The following is a 23011-nucleotide window of genomic DNA, read 5'->3' as shown; positions in this document are numbered from 1 at the left end:
TCCAAGGGGGTGTTAGGGCGTCGGCTCCTCCAGAACCCCCCCCCCAAAAAAAAGTACAAAAGGAAATGAACATGAGAAGAACGGAAGAACAAAGAAGGGAAAAGAGAGCATAAGTAAAGAAAACAAGACCAAAATCATTTTGAATAAAGCAGAAAATTAAAGGGGGAGTACATTTGCTTCTCACAAACTTTCTTATTTGGTTTTACGTAAGAAGAATTTCTGTTTAAACGGCCAAGAATTTATGCCGCAACTGACTTTCCTTGCACTTTATACTTTATTATTTTCAAATATCTATAAAGTAAAAAAAAGTAGTATAGTTTATGACAGCAGAATTACAGGAGTATGTAAGAGATCTAAAGCTTTTAGTTCTTCCCCTTTTAAACCAAACTGCCCAGTGTACAATACGCTTAAAGGCAATGTAATGCAATTTCTTTCAACTCCGTACAATATTTTACTGCTAAAAGGGGCAGAAATTTCCAGGGGAGGGGGGGGGGGATTTAAATTCTTAAAATAATGCACAAGAAATCAAAATTTTACTTTGAACTGCTCTTACAGTTAGACACATTTAAAAGTCTTTTCGCTCAGTCGCTATCCTCCCTTGCGCAATATTCTATAACTTTGAAATTACAAAGTAAAATGTGGGATAGATATTGATAGGCTCAGCAGAAATTATCATTTATTTGTTTAAAAGAGCTAAAGAAACAATTGGAGATCGATGATGATTCAAAGCCTGTGGAGGCCTCTTCTTAGAAAATAATGTTGACAGAAGGTCCTTCGATATCGGAAAGTCAGACAATTGTCTAAATAATGCTTTTTAGGTTGCGTAGAAACCGAATAAGAAATGTTCACCTTTTGACATTTGTAACTTTGCCTTTTAGATCATTTTTTATCATGGCACGAACTAAGAGAAGAACGAATATGGTGGGGATAGATCATAGAAAGCTTGGCTTTGATATTATAGTTCTCTGAATTGCAAAGTTCACTACAAAATATTAACATTTCTAGCTTAGTCGCTATGTGACCTCAATATAAGTCATTTAATTTACTGATGGCGTTGTTATAATGTAAAGTTTTATACAGGAAATTGCCAAGTCTTCTATCTCTTTTTTTTGGGGGGGGGGGGCTGGAAGGGGTATACCCTTTAATTTAACGGACTTAATTGATAGTATATATTGTGTTTCTGGTGCTAAAGAAAATACCGGCTCAGCCCGCCAATAATTTGTTTTGCTCATCTCTCCACTGATTTGATGAAATGAAATGTAAAATGAAATGTACAATTCGCTTCCCCTCCAAAAATGAAATCACGGCTACGCATGCGTTTGTAATACCTATTCATGTTATCTACTTTACCACGATTAGCTGCTTAATCAGGTGATCAATGGGCTTAGGCATTTCATGAATTTGAATTGATAAAAATATCCACAAGTTAGCTACTCTCTATATTTATCTAACAGATTCAGAAAGTACTCATGGAGGGCAGGTGTTTAGAATACAATGATGGCATGGCGTCTCGCAATCTCGCCAGATTCCTTTGCGTTCTACCCTGTCTAACCGACCTCACAATTACGGATTCACAGGAATCCCCTTCATGGCTTTCTGAAGACTTCTACCAGGAGATTGCTCTTCGGGGTCCGTCTTCAATGGTATTATAGATGTACATGTTTCTTCTTTCTCGATATTTTATTTTGTAATCATTTGTTTAGTTCTCGCTCAAAATTTACAAAATGCCTTCTGTTTTCTTTGGATTGAAGAGCACTGGTATTTTTGTTTTGGAAATTAATTGTTTTTAGGTTAAGTATTATTCATCTCTTGTTCAAAAATATGATCTGTATTCAAAATGTACATATCGATTGTTCATTATCAGCATAGTGCTTGGATGTACAACCTTATACAAAAGAAGGACCAATAATGATAATCAATGGTGTCATTAATTTGATAAGCATCCTTTTGTCTTCCGGTTCTTAAATTAAAAAATAAGTTCCATAGAGAAATATAAACTATATTGTTACTAATACATACTCATTAAAGGTAAAGACCAGTATTGGAAACGCCCCAATTTCAAAAAAATGATATGGAAGCTCTCATCACCAATCATGTGAAAGAATATGTTTTGACTAATACATGATGATAACAAATTTGCCGGGAAACCGCCTACTAATTCATATATTTTTGTAAATTTGTTTCTCTCATGGACTGTGAGAGATATAGGGTAGTCCCATATACATCTTTCTGTGTATAGTGCTTGTAACTTTACGAAGAATGGGCCAAATTTCTTATCATTTTGATGATTCCAGAACCTTGCAGATGCTAGATGCTAGATGATCAACCTTTTCTGATCGATTCCACAACGTTTCTTTCACAATGCAATCGCATGACCATAACTGGTCTTTACCTTTAATCAGGAGAAAGGCTTCAAGGTCCACATATTATTCTGACATAGAGTCTTAAGACTGGTGGGTGTGTGTGTGTGCATGTGTGTGTATGTGAAGGAGAATGATAGATATAGAGAGGGGCGCTTAACCAAAAACCATTGACTCATTATTTTGAAGAATTTTGCCTGCTTGTCTATACTCTCAGAACAATTTCTTTAACAAGAAGCTACACATGGATGAAAGTTCAGAAAAGTTGAGGCAAATGGATCTTAGGCAACAAAGTGAATACATCGGACATCTCCTTCACCCCACATCATCAGAGAAAACACCCTGTCCAACTAGTCGAGCCCCTGAACCTCTGTCGTCGCATCAAGGGTCCGTGGAAGAACAAATAGAACACCCGTTAGTGACTCCATCAGATTTAGATGTTCCCTCCTCCAGTGGAATAAATGCACAAAGTGACAAAATACCTGAAGGTAAATTTCTTGAGAATAAGAAAAAAGATAGACCCCTAATTATATTCAGGTTGTACCTGTAAATACTACGATCGGTACGACGGATTAATAATACTAATAGTAATAACCTAACTCTTTAAGTAAGAGTAAATCATTTAATAACACACAATCCATTTTTAAATTATAACGAATATTATGTTTTTTTTGTTGTTATTTTTACTTGTATACATTACAGGCCAATTTACATAAAAATATATACTTTTCAACATTTTTAATTAGACTTTTAAATACTTCTTTTGGACGAAACTCGATGTAAGTTTTTAATGATAAGCTAACGCTGAACTATCTGCTTAAATTAGGTATAATCATTTAATATAATCGGGTGACTTTCGCTACAGCCTTAATTTTATTCACTATCACAACATGAGGAATTACTGTTGACAGCAATAAGGCGAATACGTTGTATGAACACAGGGCAGGGTTGGGATGATGGATCTGTTTGGTAATTTGATCGTCTACATATTGTCACATCCCCCTTAGAAACTAATCTATTAAACTATGATGAACATTATTTTCATCACATCTTTTAGGGCAAGGATAAATGTGCGATAAAAAAACACACTGAAATATCACCCTATTTTCGAAATAAAAAGCCCTTTGAACAATTGCATGACAGTGGTTGTTCCCCGATTAAAACGCTGCACATGCGTTGATGCGTGAAAATTAATTTACCATGCCCTCCTTCTAATAAGCCGTAGTGAAGCTAAAAATGATTTTTTTTTTTCTTTTTTTTCTTTCTTTCTTTCTGTTTCATAACGCTTTTTTTCTTGAAAATATAACCAAGTCTAAAATTTAGACTGAGGCAACATAATAAATAATTACACAGGCTGGTGAAGAAAGAGAAATACATGAAGAGGAAAAACAGGCACTGACAAATGTGCATTAATTGTTAATTACACTAATTTGATGTAACACATTTCTGCAGTCATCTGAGAGTTCTTCAAATGCGAAAGTAGGGCAGTATTTCAGCGTTTCAAAATTGACAATAATTGTTACTTTGAATGTGGGCAATTTTGATAACTACCTCCCCTTGTGCAATGATAGAAACTAAATCAATATTTAAAATCAATACACCTTTACTTTAAGAGGCTGTGCACTCTTAATGTCAGCGAGTAAATTGTGCCGAGTAAAACAAGTTGAGTAACAAAATGAGCAATTCAGTACTCAAGCTGGAGTAAGACCTTGATTTTAGTGGTACTCGTCACCCAAGTAATTTGTTACCTTCGATAAAGAGTAAATCAATGACTCAACATTGAGTACGAATTTCGTTTGTATCAATTTTGAGTAAACTACGGTTGGGTATTACACTGCGGCAGGTGATACATAAATCAACATTGATCTCTTACCCGAATTTACCTCGGGTGCGAGTGAAAGTTGGATCGATGGAAACTGCAACTAGCTGTCAATATGCATGTGACACCTGTTCTAAACATTTTTACATAATAGCAGCTGTATGTTCCTTTGTCTACCTAAGGAACTGGATATTTTGTACTCTTTCATTGTCCGTCATGTGCATGTCTCGTGCATGCATGTGCGCGTGCAGAAAGATGCGAAAGAACTGAGATACACTCTTAGAAAAAAGGGTGCAAAAAAGGGTGCAAAATAAGAGTTTGCACCCTTTACATAAAAATGAACCCTATTGAAGGAAAAGGGGTTAAAAAAAAAGGGTGCAATATAAGATTTTGCACCCTTCCCACAAAAATGAACCCTATCGACCAAAAGAGGGTGCAAAATAAAAGTTTGCATATTGCATGCATATTCATGATTACTTTCCACGTGTTCACATAAAAATACATTTATCATGATTTGTTAAGCAAATTATGACAATGCACATCAATTTTTTGATTTTGTATTTTCCTTGGCAATCATTAACCAATATATTATTTTGTCTGATCATGTTACAATTACATTCACGTTTTAGCAATAGATATATTGATTATATGATTACTAACCAAGAAACATCATGCATGTTTAATATATATTTGTGTACGAGCAAATTTTACCAGTATTCCTCGATGATGGGTGCAGGATTGCACCTTTTAAAGGGTGCAGGATTGAACCCCTACAGGTGCTGCTATTGCATCGGTTTGCACCCCTAATGGAGTAAAAACATGTACTTAACTTAGTACATGTTTTTACTCAATATTGATTGAGCAACTAAGCGTTACCCAGAAAGCATACTCAATAATTGAGCAAAAAAATCGCTCAAACAATTTGAGTCAAAACATGTACTCGTTAATTGAGTAAAATTTGGCTCAACTCATGAGCAGTTTCTTACTCGACATGAGTTGATTACGTTTCTACCCAGTACTGAGTAAAAAAGGAAACCGCTAAACAAAGAGTAAATATTGAGTAAAGGTTGACTCATTCAAACTGAGTAGAGATTTAGTCTTTTATTGAGTAATATTTTTACTCAACAGATGGGTAGATTTGTTACTCAACACATGCTGAGTAAAGTTTACTCAAAAGTCGGATGGTTTCCTTTTGACCACCCAAAAGAGTAACATTTTGACTCAAATTGAGCAGTTTTTTTTTAGAGTGTGGTAGTTGATTCCAAAGATTTGAATCTATTTCCCTTAATTTTCTCTTTCTTCTCATTCCCTTTGTCTTCTCTTTCTATTTTCTTTCTCTTTCCTTTTTATTTTCTGAAATTGAACACTTGCGACAGTGTATCGCTTTATCATGTCGGCATGCTGATCTTGTGTGAGTAAATTATCCTCAGTTGTATTGGCATTTCACTATCACATGCAAAAATGGCAACACAAGCGCATATCGACTCGCTCAAAATGTAGAACTAGTGATATAAAGCAGGAAAAGGCTGCTTTCTCTTTTGTCCAAACAAATGTACAATCAGACATTAAGAATTATTTCTCCGGGAATCGCGAGAGAAATACATTCGTGTTTAACAATAGGACAAGTGTAATTTTTTTTAAATACCTGCACGTTTCCAGGCTTGACCTAGCTTCCACACACTTCTACACCGGTCTTAATTTTGTAACACTTTATCTTTCCTATTTTTTCTTCTTCAATTTTAGTGCCAGCGGATATTCAAGAAGCGATTACGGAGGGAGAGGCCCCGTGGAACAGATCTCGAATAATGGTCATTGGTCCTGCAGGTGTTGGCAAGACGAGCCTAATCCGTCGACTCACAGATCAGAAGTAAGTGAAATGTTGGACTTATGATTGTACTTTTTCTATAGATATAATCACGTAAAATATCTATCATGAGATACAGAATTTTGCCAACGTTTAAAAGGTCATTAAAAGCATACAAAGAAGCGTGGAAGATGCTTAGAGAATTGATTAACGCATATATATCGCAGATTGATTTGTTGTTTTCTATTCTTGTTTGATTTTTGTTTGTTGATTTCTTCTTTTATTTAATTTGTTTCAGACGGAGCTTGTAATAAACAAGTTTGTTTAGCAATATAAAGTTACCCATAGAGTCCAAATTAACTTCTTGATAATTAGTTATATTTCATTTGTTTTTGCCGGACTTCTCCAGACTCTGTAAATTCTGCTTAACATCTTTCAGGTGATTCGCATTGTGACCACCGTAAATTTGAGGCATATCATACAATTTATTTACACCCCTTCCCATCGCAGAATACAATATTTGGAAGTAAAAGGATGTTGCCTTTATTAACTCATTTACCCCAAAACACTTTAATACTGATATTTGTAGTTGCAACATTACATGACGTTACATCAACAAAATAAAGGCAACAAATAAATAGAGGGGTGCTATCTCATCGTGATGAAATGTCAGAATCAACACAAATAACTCAGAAATCAAAACCTCGACAAACTAGTGAAAGAAAATATTGAAGGAGCTCAAAAGGGGGTCACCAGTGTAGGGTGCACATACCGGAAAAAGATGAGGGCCGTGTACATCGGAACTGTGGGAACAGTGCCTACCACATTTTTTTAGCTTCTAAGACAATCTTGGGATGATTACCTCACAGCATTAAACAAATTTTGTATCAAAATACTTTTGTGAGAATGCGTTTTATCTTCTTTACAGTTTTAATCCAGATGAAAAAAGTACAAAAGGAGCGGAGCAGAATGTTGTTACCAAGAGCGCAGTTAGCAGCTGGATAATAATTAAAGATGCTCAATCAGGTAATGGCACTCCAGTTGATAATTTTTGATGAATCTCGAACAGGATATGCATCTTGTATCAGAAAATGTTATCATACTGTTTGTATTGACTGGAGACGGGGTGCTAGCAGATCCAGAGTTTTGAGATACATGTAAGGCATAAAGCATTCCTGACTGCTATATTTTCAGCCCGGCCCCCCCACTCAGGTTTCAAAATGACCGCATGCGTGTTGCCAAAATGTCCTTTTCGTAACAAAAGAAAAAGGTCGAGCCGTATTGACTTTACACACCGGACTTTTGCTGAAAAGGGGGGGATGCTGAAAAAGGCTCGTATACAAAAGAAAAAGGTCGAGCCGTATTGACTTTACACACCGGACTTTTGCTGAAAAGGGGGGGGGGGGGGGGGGGGTCGGTTGGAACACGCATATGCGTACCCTAAATAACACTGAGTGGGGGGGGGGGGCGGGATTTTCAGCTGTCAGCCCAACAGATAATGAATGAAATGCCTCTCCCATATCCTTGGTGGTTAATTTACAGTACTTCTTCGAATGGACTCATATGCGTAAAGGCGCAGTTGACAAAGGTACTAACGTCTCTTGCCCGAATGTAATCTTTTTCCTCTATTTTATCAAGAGAGCAAGCCGATGTGATTTGCCCCTTGATCGCCATGCCGCGGCGTGCCGGTGTTATGCAATTTGCCGCCAATGGCACTCGACCTATACATAATCATGGTGTCTATATGCCTCGGACATTAAGCATATTAGTTAATAATTAAGCAAGCCGGCAATGCCTTCGGTGCTATGGAGAAAAAAAATATAGCCTGTGCAGAAGGGGTGGTTAGATTGGGCAAGTTTATCATCATTTCCCGCTTGGTGGAATTCAAAGTAATGATTATCATTAATTTTTAATTTTAAAATACCGCCCTATTTTTGGACTTGAAGATCGTTCTGAACACTGCAGAGATTTTTGACGTTACTCAAGTGACATAATTAGCATAAGTAGACGACGTTCCATAACAATGCACACATATTTAGTTCCTGTTTCGTCGTCTCCACTTCTCTTACTTCACCAGCATCATTGTAACTTTATGATCTGTTGACTCATTCTAAACTTCTGACGTGGTTTCATTTTGATGAAAAAATCTAACGTTATGAATAAATTTAAATAATAATCAGTTGTAGCTTCACTGTGTCTAGTAGGAAACAGCTCATGCATTCTTCTACGCACTAACGCATGTGCATCGTTCCAATCAGGAATGGACACCATCGTGTCTATTGTTCAGCGGTCTTTTCGATTTGAAAGTGGGCTGATAGTTCAATGCTTGTTTAATCTAGCATTTAATCCTTGCCCTGAATATGTCTAAGCAAAGGATTATGATTATCAGCATCACAGTCAATTATCTTTGTGAATGATTTGAAATACATTGATGTTTTAAAGGAATCAAACTCTTATGATTGGGAAATAATTTCAATGGAAATATTTTCATCAGTTATAGGACGTAGTCTGCTGTCTGCTGGCGTTATCAAACATGGCTATATTCCCTGGCGTATTTCAAGTTCCTGAGAGGTGCTTTTATTTGTGTTAATCTTTTTTTATTTTGACCTAAAACTTTTACAATTGCTACCTACAAGCTAACTGGTTTATAGTAATACATTATCGGCCATACTTTTTAATGTTCAATGAATGTCTACTTTAAGGAATACGTTATCAATGCAAAAAGATTGTGAACAAGTTCAAATTAAAAACATTATTTGTATTTGTAAAAAAAAAGCCAAGGTTTGGTTATTAATGCTAGGTATATTTATTTTGCCTCGTGTTTGTAGCCAAAGGTGACCTAATAAACAGCATAGCAACAATGGACCCTAGCTTCAGAAGCAACAGATCGGTAAGAGCGCAATGTTTGAATTGAATGCTGGGTCCCGATTAAAACAAGCTATTAAGAGTAATCTGACTTGATCGTCACTCCAGGAAATGTTCGACATCAATATTCCCAATGTAATCGTTATCTGTTTCTAATGGTGACAATATTATCATGGTGGATTCTATTCTCAGATATGCGCCTAATAAACATTTAAATTTTGATAAATTTAAAATAGGAGAAACATAATGTGATAAAAAAAGATGACCAGTCCAGCTATTTAACATCTGTGATATTGACTTCTAATATCAATTCCAAAGAATAAATGTAGGGATGTTGAAAGATGAAATTTATTCTTGCCTATTGCTATTCCTTACGAAAATGTAAGTGAAATATTTATTATTGTCGTGGGTAAACATGGATCGAGTGGATGAGTGTAGTTTCATGTTGTTCTTTAATAATAAAAAAGAAACGAGAAAAAAAAAACCTGTAAAGACACAGAAAATATAGTTATGAGTATTTAGATCAATTGCATATTTCAGTTGTATCACATATTGTCATATTTCATTCATGACATTGTATATTTTATATTCAAATACATTATTGACTCATAAATGGACTGGAAGAGTTGGATAATAAATTTCATAAAATTAAATTGTAAAAAAAAATATCAGGAGTCTCTCAAAATAGCATTAAACAAATGGAACCTTTAGACAAATATATAGTGGAATCAAGTAATATAAAATCATACCATGGACGGAAAATACAAATGTTCTTGAAATATACGGTCATCAATACGAAATGAAAAGTACTACATCTATCCTTGGCTAACCTGACAAATTCATTCATTCCCTATTGTACATCTGTGTCTCCATCTACAGATAATAATGAAGTTTTGTAACACTAAGACCATCATCATAATAAAATGACTGGCAAATCCTCAAATGGAGCCACCTTGTTATCCTCTGATAACATACCCCGCCCTGATGTACAAGTACATCAAGAACAATTTTAGAATATATAAAACGACAAGTACTCCCACCACATCAAAACTTTTAATACAAGCAACAAATCAATAATAAAGAAATACAATGGACATCAAATAAAAGGTTTGGATGGAATAAATAATTCCAACTCTCCTACGTCCAACTACAAAGGGACCGACTAGGCTCTTTAAACGAAGTTGACATACCCCAACAACGTGCTTAAGGAAATAATTACATAATTCTAATTATGAATATCAAGCCATCATTATTTATTAGGTACAAATTTGGCTAAGGACAAAATTTGACGATATGAACAAGACACTTCCTTGATAATTAAAATATAATGCAGTGGAATCATCTCAAGAGTCTCATTAAATCATTATCTGAACTTTTGTCAGTGATTATTAGAAACATCCCAAGTTATTTAGACTTCAACTCAACAATTCAATCTTAAATTTGTTAGTTCTCTAAGATATGGACAGGACTAAAAATATGATAAAGATACAATTGATTCGATGAAATCACTGTCATAAAATATGAAGATAAAAAATCCCGATCTCCGACATAATAAAGATATTCTTGACATGATGTAATGCCTTTTAGCATGACAAAGGCACAGCCATTTTCTTGATAACATGACGTACCAGGCAAACTTGTACATTTGTTATGCGCCAACCTTTAGTTGGAAAGACTTTTAATTCAATAAAAAAAAACCTTTACCTTACAATGACGAAACACCATAACTGACAAGATGAAAATTCTTTTTGGTGATAAATACATAACAGGGGAAAAAAATTGTATCTCATTGATTTAAAACTACTAAAATATAGCAGATGAGAGGTCTATTTCATTTATGCGAAAACTTCATCCCAGAAGAGTAACAACTTATTAATACATTGATAATCATAGTACAAATGATAATAACATGTGCATGAAATACTTCCTTACCAGACACACGTGGGAAGTAAGCATCCATAAATTGGAATACATTTTAATACTTGATAAACTCCCTCGTATAGTTCTTTACGTTATCAAGAAAACGGCGATGCCCATGTCGTGCTGAGAATCTTTACATTACGCCAAGAATATCTTGCATTGTACCTCTTTCACACACTTTGGTAGAGAATCCTGTAGATTAATGGGCAAGAATACAAATATTCTTTCTAAATAACTATTTATTTCTTGGGGTTAGGATTCCTCTATTGCGGGGTAAACTGCCGGGGTAAAAAACTGCTGCATTTTCTCACATGAAGATGAATGGCAACTTTTGCATATTCAATGGGTTTTGTTTTAAAAGTTACAAAAATATGAAGCATATTATACTCCAAGTCATCATAAACTAAACTAGCCTTTATTCACGAACAAGAACAACAGTAATTGTATACAGCATTTCCGAACAATTACATGAACATGAAATATGCCTTGTGTAATATAAAGTATTTACTGATACCTAAAAGGTACTTAAAAGAAGAAAAAAATGATATAACTACAAACGTTCAGCAATAAGTGTAGATAGGACTTGGGCATAAATGATGCTAAAACTTTTATCAAATTATTCATAAGCGTCTGGTATAAGTCACCTGCAGAAATCATGTAAACATCAGTTTACTTTTTAAAGCATAGTTTATCATACTAAAATTGATATTTCAATATAAATGCACGCTTATACTTATTTTATTACACATGTTTTCGATTAAAGAAGCGAAAAGATGAAAATTTTAAAATGATTCTTATTCATGTTATAGCTGTGGGTAGGCATACTGCAGCAGTGTTCAAATTAATTTTCTTACATTTCAAATTTAATTTTAAATAAACAGATTTGAAAACCATGTGTGTGTATAGTCCCAGATATAATCCTTTTCCATAATGCACAGCGGTTTGTTTAAATTACATGAAATAAACCTTTCCCAATAAATTTTAGACAGTATCAATCACAATAACAAATTGCACAATAACCATCAAATCTTTATCTAAGGTTCATAACAATAGCATTTTATTTTATTTCTTTTAGTGTTCCACAGGAGAGGAAGAACACCAAAGTGATCTAGCAAGAACAGGTACGTTCGTTACGGTTATTTGTTTGTTGAAATTTCAGAACACTTAATACATGATAAGATATATATGACACTTTCAGAGGTTTGATTTTTCAAAGGCAAGTGCAATTCAAAATGCAATGCGTTAATTACTTTCCAATAGCTATATTATGAGTAACATTTGAAACTTTAGAAAGCTTTAATAAGCCTAAATCACGGTAGAACTACAACCGGTCACCGACTCCTGACAACCGCTAATTATGAGTTAGTTGTCACATGTCACAAAGAGGTTTTGGCAGTCTTTAAAAGGTTTTCGGTGATATGTAATTGGTATCCGGATCATTTTGATCGCTTGGAGGTTTACGCTACTGCATTAAAAAGCTTTTGTAAACAATACTGATTGATTTATCAAGGTTATGCTCCGGTTATCGGACTGACGACTGATCGCCAATAAATGACCAGAGTTTGCTGACTATTACTGGGCTGTAAGTGGTTGGGAAAGTGGTTGAGAACTGTATAGAAACTTAGAAAATTGTGTTCCTTCTACTGCTTTTGTTTATTTGTTATTGTTTGTTATTTTGTTTTATTTTCCACTGAAGAGAGAGAGAGAGAGAGAAAGAAAAAAAAGGCTATGAAAATCAATCATCGGTTGTACTGTTTCTTGATTTACTTAATCATGTTAGAATATCCTGTCATGTTTTATTCATATACACTTTTTCCCTGCTGCAGCAGCCTGGCAGAAAGAACAAATGTCAGTCTAAAAGTTAAATACAATGCAATCTATTAATTGTTACATAATTATAATACTGTCTGTTATATGGAAAAAAGTACCTCCACTTCATAATACCGCTAACATTTGGTTTTTATATAATTTTAATAAAATAATCTGTTATGTTTTTTTTCACAAAAATAAAGCGTACTTTCAAAAGTGTGAGTCATGAACATCATTATCATATCCGATTACTGGCAACCACTTTATAGCCATGACGTAGTAGAGTTGCACATCACTCTTTGTTCTTTCAGGGCAGCCACTTGAGAAATAGTTGAATAAAAAGATGACTTCTGCTCTTGTGAAAGAGATTCCTTTTCCCTGCTTTTACATTACCCTCGCCAAATCCCGTGTTTTTATTGTTGTTGCATTTCCTACTTCCCCTGCCATTGTCTTTCTATCTTCAATTTTGTAACTGTTTCCCTTTATTCTTCTCTCTTTTTCATTTTATAATGCAACATATTAATTCAGTAAGAAACATGTCAGAGTGAAGGATATAAATGAAAATACACAACCTTTAAACAATTGCATTCGCTACAAATTTTTAATATTTATTATGCTTGTTTGTGCCAGTGATTATACTCCTGCCGCCATTTAAACTTGCGGTCCACGTTACAATATTAACCATTGCTCTGTGAACAGTTGTTTGTTTTATCCTATCAATCGCCAAACAACTCCCATCCATTTAAAAATATATCCATGTGTGGTCGCAAAGTAGTTTACACACATCTTTGATGATCGGACAATATTTATTTGGCAATTGATCGCCTACTGATCGGCAACTCTAAAATCTTGCAAACTGGTTTCCGATAGTCCCAATTTATTTTGGTTGTCGACAACAAGTCCTATGCCTAGTGTATCATAGGCTTGAATTATTTACCAGTCTACAACTCACCACAGTTATCTTGACATATGCTCAAAACTACACATTGTATACAGATTCGGAGTCTGACACGTACTGCGTTAGCTTTCATGGATACAAGAGTTTGGGAGTAATCCATTTTTCTGTTGTTAGTGTTATGTATCGGGTCTGCTTTATGCTTTATATTTCCAATTTCATAGAAATACATTTTACCCAATAGCAAAAAAATGATATTATCATGATAGATTGTTTCATAATGACATTTTTTTTTAATCGTCAACAGAAAGGAGAGGAGTTAAGCGTGAAGATAACCCAAAGACTGTAAGTTCACATTTAAATATGATATATACATATAAATATTGATAATATACTTATATATATATATATATATATATATTAAAATGCCTCTCTTAAATAAAATTACATATATGGGGCGACTGGCCATTCAAATTTTGATGAGCATTGGATTTTATAGGGCCTATGACTTGTCCACAAGCTAAAGTGGAAAGGACTAAACATCTCGTCAGAACCATGCAGTCCTGAGACTAAACAGTCGATATCCAATGCTCAGTCCTTTGTGTTCATTGTTGAACAAGAATGTCTTACACATGCCCATGTTCATTTACATTTGAATGGTTACTTGATCTACTTTTGAAATTGCATAATTGACCTTCTACATGAAATGAATGTGCCCATTCATGCGTGAAAGTGGCCAAAACTTTATCTAAATTGATGTTAGTAGTGTATTATTTCTTCTTTAATTTGATAAATATTTGTTAATATTTTATTGCTGGTTTAAATGAAAATTTTGAGCAATAAAGTGTGTCCACTATGTTTTTGCTGAGTGTAGTATCGACGTCACCGTTTTATTAAGTGTATGCACTTGAGGCATAATAAAGCAAATGAAGACTAACAATTGTGTGATAGTTTTCGCTATCACTTCTATGACAGATATATGCAATTTGTCATTTGTTGCTGAAATTCACTTTGAACAATGGTATGGCAAGGTTATTAGTTTGTGGGATATAACAAATCAAGAAATGAGTGTGGGTATATAAAAAAAAAATTAAAAGACCTTCAATCCCATACCAGGGTGCAATTTTATGTGTTTATGTACTGTATATGTATTTTTCCTTCATAGTCAGTGGACTCTGTTTCGAAAGTGGCAAGGAGTTCAAATAGTCCAGGTAACCTAACCTTCACATTAGGGACTTTTAGATTTGCGAGAATGTGTCAACCTTGATTTTCCTAAGTTATAGCGCCTTTACATGCTCAAGGTACTAGTATGCCGTGTGCGCATAAAATATACAGTTCCTCAGGTAGACAAAGGAACATCCCTTCCCTGCTATTATGTAAAAATGTGTAGAACAGGTGTCACATGCATATTCGCCTGTTCTACGCATGTTTACATAATAGCAGTGAAGGGATGTTCTTTTGTTGAAGGTAGAATGAGGAACTGTATATTTTGTCCTCTTTCTTTGTCCGTGATGTTCATAGTGTTACTTCCTGCATGCATGTATATCATCGAGTGCAATCTAAAATATTTCTAATTGTAGTCAACATGGGCAGTTAAGTACGTTGACACGCATAATCAGTCTGCGTTCGTCGTGTTCTCGTCCACTCAATCTAAAAGTCCCTAATGACAACCAGTAAACATACCAAGCCTTTCAGAGAATTCTTTTAATTAGATATTAGCTCCCTATTATAACAAATAATTTGTATTAATTTTATCAATAATAATATAATAGGTAATTTACCTGAAAATATCATTCTTGATATCACTGTTATTGAAAGGGTTTGTACAATAAATTTCTTAGGAATTAGACAGCTCTTTTCCATGATTATATTTGTCAATTCATTCCTGTTTGCTTTTTTCTTCTCTTCCCCGTGCCTAGCATGTCTAGAGAATTTACCAGTCCCATCTTAATTTATACTACTACTATCTTTCTCCTTCGTTTTACTTCTCGCTTCATCTCTCTGTCCACCCCCCTCTCTTTCTATCCATATACTGTACTATCGATCTATTTATCATTTCCCCCTCTCTTTTTCTCTCTGTCACTATTAGCCATTATTGTTGTATTTGTTTCATTTCTCTTTTTGACTTGGTCTAGTGTAATTTAGTATTATAATTCAGAGAACCTATACGCGACAAGCCTAGCTTTTAAGAAGGTTCAATTTTCATTTCCATATTTAATGATTTATAGAACATTTTTGTCATGTTATTAATTACCATGATTCAAGATTATCTATTTCATAATTACGTAGAGAAATGTTCATGCTATGTAAAATGTAATATGCTTGGTAATTTTGCATGGAACCTGAATAAAAGCAACACAAAATCTATAAAACCAAATAATCAATTGGTAGAGATTCATAAAAGATCGTCATAAAATGATTTTTTTTAAAGAGTACCCTTCAAAACATACGCGAATTCAACCCACAAAACAATTTTTGTAGGCTTTTACATGATATATTCTCATATGTTTTTCCTTTTTCTTCAACTTGTTGTTCATAGGCATTAATACCGCCGAAAGTCCTCACGTGAGTAAAGAATTTGGAACTATTTAATAATATTTTGTCTCCCTTCTGTTTTACAATATGCTCCTGTATATGTAATATAGGTTAGCTCGGCCAATCTAATCATTTAGTCATTACAATTCATTGTGATAGCAATTAAACAGGCGCAGATCAAGGAGAAATTGGAAAATTGCATGGACCGTTATTTCAACTCAACATACCAATACTGACAAGGTCATTATTAGAAGCAGGCATACCAGTACCTACAAGCAGGCACAATTTTAGAAAGGGGGCAGGCTCACGTCACGTCTCTTGTCCAATATCAAGATTCCCTGTTTTTAATCAGGGGGGGGGGGGTGGGGGGGGGGCTGAAGCCTTTTGCCCGAAAAAAAAATTCTGGTTTCAAAATTTGGCAAGTGAGCGAAGCGAGCGAGCAAATATTTTGAGAAAGTGTTATTTATCACCAAAATATACAAGCAAAGATATCAAAAATGCATATTCGGGCAGCTCGCTGCCCAAATACTGGTATTTTTTAATTTTTGGGGAAAGGCTATAACCCCATCCCGTAATAACTGCAGGTGTTGTGAAATGAACTTTGAATCCTCGTGAAATAAATACAGAAACAGTGCGTGATACAACCAGAATTACAATAAAAAAATTCCATTTATTTGGAAATCCAGAACAATTAAACTCTTGTGGTACTAGATATGTGTTTTATGACTGTCATAATATATTAAACAATTTCTTTGTAATTATCTTGAGCACTCTCGTTTGTTTACAAAATACCAATGTGTGCATATTACTCCGTATTCCATATGAATACAAAGTTTCTTTTTTTACAAACTATAAAATGCAAAGCCGTCGATTTTTTTTTCTCATTGTTTCATAGGATACACAGCCCAAATATTATCAGAAGCTACTGCGCGAGTAATATTCTGACTGAGGCCCTATATTTCAATCTTATCTCTTTAAAGCAAGCGCGTAGCTAGGATTTTATGTTGGGGGGGGGGGCAGCCAGAGTGAGCACGCAAGGGGGGAGGGTTCAGGGAGAGGGAGTTTCATTAAATTATTTATAGAGAAAGAAGAGGATTTGTTGTACCATTCTCGACTCTTGATCCTTGTCTGAATTCAGTTACCCCCCCTCCTGCGCTTTGCTCGGAAACTTTGATGTTTCATTGAATTATTAGAGAAAGGAGAGGATTCGTTGTACCATAAAATGTATAAGCTGACTAATGATCTTGAGACTGTACTACCTATTATGATGTTCGTCTCTCTCTCTCTCTCTTTTATGTATCATGATATAGACCCTAGAAACACCCTCTACTTCATCACAACAACCGATGATTAAAGGTATGATCACAAGTTCTATCTAATATTCTCTAATAATATACTGTTATTCATTTAATATATTAAACCGTTCTAAGCACCAGTGCAATTGTGATAGCACCAATTGAATGCTTGAATGTAGAAAAGAAGTGGGGGAGAGAAAACATAGTTCAAGGTTAATATCATCAATGGGGAAATGTTAAACAGCACTATACTTAGTTTTCTATACTATTCTGTTCAAAGACACCTTACAACTACTCTGCACCATTTTTATAAGATCCAAAGATACGTGTCAGTGTACGTGTTTGGTAGGCTGTGATCTGTTTTTGTTTTAAAGAAAATCTTTATTGCATTCCCTTTTCCTTTGTAGAAAATGTGGCTCCGACACGTGAACAAAGACATGTAAGTGTGAACTTAACAAACCGATTATTTAATAATATGTGCTCGTTATGATTTGACCCTTAGTTTCATAGAATAAATGCTGAAAAAGTCATTTATTTGGTCTCTTTAGAAACATAAATAACTATAAATTTCTTCCTGTTCTGAGCCAATAGCTGTTACTCAACGTAATTCAATACATCTCTTCTTGACTCCCTTTCTCTCTTCCCCCTCTCTCTCTCTCTCTATATATATTTATATATTATACTTGTGTCATACACGTATATCACAGAGAACTTGCATTTGTGGATTTCTAAATTCTATACATGTTCTCTGTTGAATTATTATTAGTCATTCACTATGTTGTTATATCCAAATTTACTTCAGAGTGTTTTGTTCTTACAGATTGCAAATTCTGACATGGGACATGTTGAAGAACTAACCGAATCAATGATGATTCAAAACAGAGGTAAGGTGAAACTTTAGAGGTAATACAGGTAAAGTTACGATTTGCAAGCTAGATACTTCTTGTCTCATGCTTCATCAAGTATATTTGATACGAATGATACAACAATGAACACGTTTATCCGATGCTGTTTTCTAGTCTGAACGCTTCTTTCGCTTATACAATGATTCTTTACACCACGTTTCTAAATAATCATGGACACTCAAGCAAGTATCTAACTGGGCTGTGACAACTCAGGACTAGCTGGAAACACAAAATTGCGATGGAATTGGCGACCTGGTGACAATTTTCACTTGGAATCACACACTGAAGTGGTACTTAAGAAACATTTTATGAATTTGGGTCAAAATTTGCCTGGAGTTTGCACATGCGTCGTGCGACTATTGCACAACATTTATGGGAATGTTTTTTGTTTTTGTCGCAGTTTAGTAACAAAGTTTGTACTTTGTTTGCAATTTATTCTCAAATAATTCACAATTTTGTCGCGCTGCCACGGGTACCAGGGCAATTGGCACCTGCCTCAAGCCTGGAACGTACGTCAGATTCTTATTTTTGTCTCCAAACAGGCACAGTTTAGTTTCATAAAGTTTTGCATTTCTCTTTCTGACTCACAGAAATTTAATTGACAAGAGTTTGAGGGGAAATCGAGCCACCCTTGACAACTCGGCAACTATTTTGAGAGAAAACTTGTAGAACAAATTTTTGTTTGAAATTCTAGCGACACAAGAGCGAGGCCTTGAAAGAAACAAGATAAATTGAGAACCTCCGTGAACGTTTATGATGGGCTGTACATGCCATTATTCTGTACAATAAAACTATTTCTAACCCATCAGAACGCAGGAAGCAGTACAACCATGCAACTATATAATTATATATTCGTCGAATGGTTGTATAGTTTTAACCAAACCAGAGCTTACCGCTACTGGAGCTAGAAGCGCCAGTGGGCGGCTATGTCAGCAAACATGTGCCTTCTCCATACAAAACGGCCTGTCGGCGCTTATCTGGCATTCCATGGATGTATAGCTGTAAAGTTGTATAGTTGTATAGTTTCCTGCAGTTTGATAGATTAAATTATATACCTCACTTAAGAAATCCAGCCATCTGATTGGTCGAAATTGCATTCATAAACTTTAACTGTTCCCGAAAAATCCCAATAACCATGGTTATTGGGAAAATAGGTCAGTCTCCATGGTTACCCCATAGGTTTACATGTTAAAAAATGGTCTGAGTGATCGAGGATACCGTACGTTTTCGAAGAATTGGTCGGTAATTTCAATACAATTGAATCTCGATCGATCTTACCGACAATTTTATCTTGCATTGTTGACATGAAGACGAAAATAAACTTCCAAAAACAAAAAAACAACATCTGCCGATAGATCTTGATCTAAGTTCGTGCCAATATGCATTGCAAAAGTAAAAGAAGGGCCCGTTTAATGGAGCAGAAGCGAAGCATCCACCACCGAAGCCATTGTCAATCCATTTTAATGTATATATTAGAGAAAACTGCTAAGTGAGGGAGCAGAGCGCGATAGCCGAGAGGTTTAAGGCGGTGATTTTGGATACATCACCCTTTGTATGCAAGGGTTCGAATCCCATCTTCGACGAAAGTTTTTTTATTTTTTATTTTTTATTTTTTAGTCTATTTTTTTTCGGCATATAAAAGTATTAATGACTGCTTTAATATTCGAGAAATAGTTGTTTTTATACGCTCTCGGGAAGGTTACAATTGGGCTATTGCCCTCGGCACGCCTCGGGTAATAGCACAATTCTAACCTTCCCTTGAGCGTATAAAAACAACTATTTCTCTCAAAGCAGTCATTAATACTATAATAATACATCCATTTAATGTATTAATAGTTGTAGATAATAATGGCACTTACGGTCCGTTATAACCGCTTACAGTTAGATGTTGGAATCTCCCTTGCGAATACTGTTGGTAATTTGTCGCCAAGACGCGCAGCGCGAGATAGGGACTTGAGGGCCAAAGGGTCATGATTTTGCCCACTCAAAAAATTATGTTTGGACGTGCATTTTATTACATGGATATTGTACGCCAAATTTATTTTGGGACATATATTTCAATTGTACATGCTAATTCATGACATTCAATTCAATTAGTATGACATAAAATGAGGAAAAAATACTGGCATCAAAAGGTCGGTCTGTTATTATTATTTTTGGGGTACACAAATGTGGGTCTAAAGAATATTTTCCATTCAAGGATATCACTAACATTATTAAGGTAAATTGCTTTCAGACATGGGGGATTTCTATCCACTTCACCACAATACCTTTATGTTTTGTTCTACTTTTATTTCCCATTTTAATTGATTGCCGTTAATATTTTCCATATTTACTCTTGTAATAATTGCAGCTCTTTCATCACATATAATTGAAAGCAAATTTACATTATCTATTACTATATTAGTGCAATGTATGTGTACAATGCCTCATTTTTATAACAACACTTACATTTTATTCATTTTTTTGCTTCGTCAAATCAGGCAGCAACCGATCAACCCTAGGACAAGGAAGTATGTCTGAAATATACGACGCTTTTGTGATGGGAGATGCTGAAAGTAGCGTAAAAGTTTTGCCTACAAGTGGTAATGAAAAAATTGCTAGAATTTCACAAGGTATTACTCGTGAAGAGATCATAAACGTGAAGTCATCCGCACTTGATATAACCTACAGCATGTGGGACTTTGGAGGACAGGAAATTTACTACATCACACATCCAGTAAGTCGCCTTGATAGACCGGATATATATATAGAGAGAAAGAGAGAGAGAGAGAGGGGGGGGGGGGTGGAAGAGATTATTGTTCTGCGACGGAGGAGATATAAATGGAGGCTTAATACCAAAAAGTCTCTGTTGACATAGCAATGGTGTAACTATTTTCGCCCACATGGCTTCTTTAGGTTAAACTGCAAAATACAAGTGCATTAATAAAAGCGCATTAAAAAATGCTACTCTTTTTTATACGTGCCTAATACAACAGGCACTAATTTTTAAGAAAATAAAATAGACCCAAAGGCTGAGAGAGAGAGAGAGAGCGGGGAGAAGAAGAGAAAGTAAAAGAAAGAGTGAGAGAGAGAGAGAGAGAAAAAGATAGGGGTGGAGAGAAAATTGGTAATAGGTTATTTTTAGGGTTAGAGTTGAAGTTAGGAATTTGATCAGTTAGCGTAGGAAATAAATACAACGCAAGTGTCGCAGGAGCATGTGTCGTACAAAACCATGGAGGGATTTAGTTCTTGGCTAGGGGCATATCCATCAGAATAATAATTTACGATTACAATAGAAAATTGTTTGAACAGAAATATCTGCCAGTATATATTCACATACGTATACACACAAATGATATACATGTTTTGTCAAGCATTTTTAATGACACTCAATAAATTGTACAGCTTTTCCTGTCGTGGCGGTCTCTTTACATTCTCGTTATCCCGCTTCACCTTGAGCTGAGTGATGACGCACCGCGCAAAGAAGATGAAAAGCAAGTAAGTATTTTTCATTCCATTCTTAGGCCTCACCCACATCCCAATTCATACTTAAGTGGCAACTGGACGCCAACCAGCGACAACTGAAGCTGCAACCAACAACAACTATTGATAACTAGATTTGAAATAAGTGTTAATCAGCAACTGGGCACTTGGAGAAAGGATGCCAAATTGATCAAACACATCAATGCACATGTTCATGATTGGTTGCAGACCGGCTGTCATTTACCCCCTCCCCCCCCCCCCTGAAAGATTTGCGGGGTAAACATATCACTGTAATGTTTACAAATGTGTTTGGAGCTGCAAAACTGCAGTACCAGTAACCAACATACTTTTTAGATTAATGCCTGTAATCCTGATATATGAATCGCTAAAGCAATGCACCACTTGCACACTAGAATTGTGCTACAGAGTTAGAATAGGCGTCTTCTTGTGTTGCTATTTGAGATTTATAGAAAAATGAGGCTCTTTCGGTTGTCCAGGAACAAATGTGGGGGCATGCATACCAATATGAGGTGGGGGTACCAAAAGATTCAATTTTGCAATTTAAACAAAATATTGGGGATAAGGGGGGCTGGGGGGTCACAGCCCTATTAGCATGCACATCCAATGCCTATAATATATGTATCCCCTCCACTTTTCTTTACCCAAGTTTGACCATAGAATACACACTCTAATCATTTAATAAAGGGGTGCCTTGGGGATATGTAAGAACATACTATTCAGTGCTTTTAACTATACAGAGTTGGTACGGATTCTTTCATGTGTCTTTTCCCCCTATATTCTGAAGAAGAAAACAAATATTTTTAATCTACCATTTTAACTTTCTTCTTAAAATTGCGGAAGAACTCAAAGTCATTGATGATATTCATGCGGTAGATTTCTGGACTTATTACATTTTTGCGTTCGACAATTTAAACTTCACTCTTGATTTGCAATTTCAGTTGAAGGGGTCTGCTGTAAGAACACATCGTACCATTCTGGACTTGTTACATTTTTGGTTGATGTCAGTCTACACCCATGCAGTACCAGAATCTCATCTAGACTCACGATATGAACCAAAGGTCTTGTTAATAGGGACATTTGCGGGTGATGAGGGCTTGCGAATCAGCAAGGAGAAGGTAAGTCAAGTTTAAAAGGGGAAGGTATAAGTTATTGTAGAGGTGTCGTGGTCGAGTGGATATGTCACCGGACTGTAGATCACAAGGTCCGAGGTTCAAGTCCCGCCGCGGCACTAATGTCCTTTGGCAAGACATTGATCTACATTTGCCACTCTCCACCCAGGTGTTAAAATGGGTACCCGGTAGGATGCGAAAGCTAATGT

General features: G+C 35.4%; 2 protein-coding genes and 2 long non-coding RNA genes across 4 annotated transcripts in view; all 4 read left to right on the top strand.

Moving 5' to 3' along the window:
* Positions 1-1469: 1469 nt before the first annotated feature.
* On the top strand, positions 1470-7038 carry LOC105436753. Its single transcript, XM_030993932.1, has 4 exons — positions 1470-1643; positions 2578-2848; positions 5923-6046; positions 6912-7038. The coding sequence occupies exons 1-4, from the start codon at positions 1470-1472 to the stop codon at positions 7036-7038; spliced, it is 696 nt and encodes a 231-aa protein (XP_030849792.1).
* Positions 7039-8810: 1772 nt separating this feature from the next.
* LOC115927170 lies at positions 8811-13809 on the top strand. Its single transcript, XR_004065468.1, has 3 exons — positions 8811-8873; positions 11844-11889; positions 13780-13809. It is a non-coding gene; the product is annotated as an uncharacterized LOC115927170 (long non-coding RNA).
* Positions 13810-16009: 2200 nt separating this feature from the next.
* LOC115927445 lies at positions 16010-20738 on the top strand. Its single transcript, XR_004065641.1, has 5 exons — positions 16010-16037; positions 17318-17363; positions 17710-17741; positions 18123-18186; positions 20691-20738. It is a non-coding gene; the product is annotated as an uncharacterized LOC115927445 (long non-coding RNA).
* LOC100891098 (probable serine/threonine-protein kinase pats1) overlaps positions 20733-23011 on the top strand; it is a 30912-nt gene continuing 28633 nt past the window's right edge. Inside the window, exons 1-3 of the mRNA XM_030993337.1 lie at positions 20733-20926; positions 21595-21687; positions 22632-22808. Coding sequence (XP_030849197.1) covers positions 20750-20926; positions 21595-21687; positions 22632-22808 — 447 coding nt within the window. The 5' untranslated portion in view covers positions 20733-20749. The remainder of the gene's footprint in view (positions 20927-21594; positions 21688-22631; positions 22809-23011) is intronic.

This window comes from Strongylocentrotus purpuratus, unplaced genomic scaffold (assembly GCF_000002235.5).
Source record: "Strongylocentrotus purpuratus isolate Spur 01 unplaced genomic scaffold, Spur_5.0 spur5_scaffold_20, whole genome shotgun sequence".
NCBI classification, from domain to species: Eukaryota; Metazoa; Echinodermata; class Echinoidea; order Camarodonta; family Strongylocentrotidae; genus Strongylocentrotus; species Strongylocentrotus purpuratus.
The sequence above is the reverse complement of the archived record's forward strand: the minus strand, read 5'-3'. Positions and strand labels throughout refer to the sequence as shown.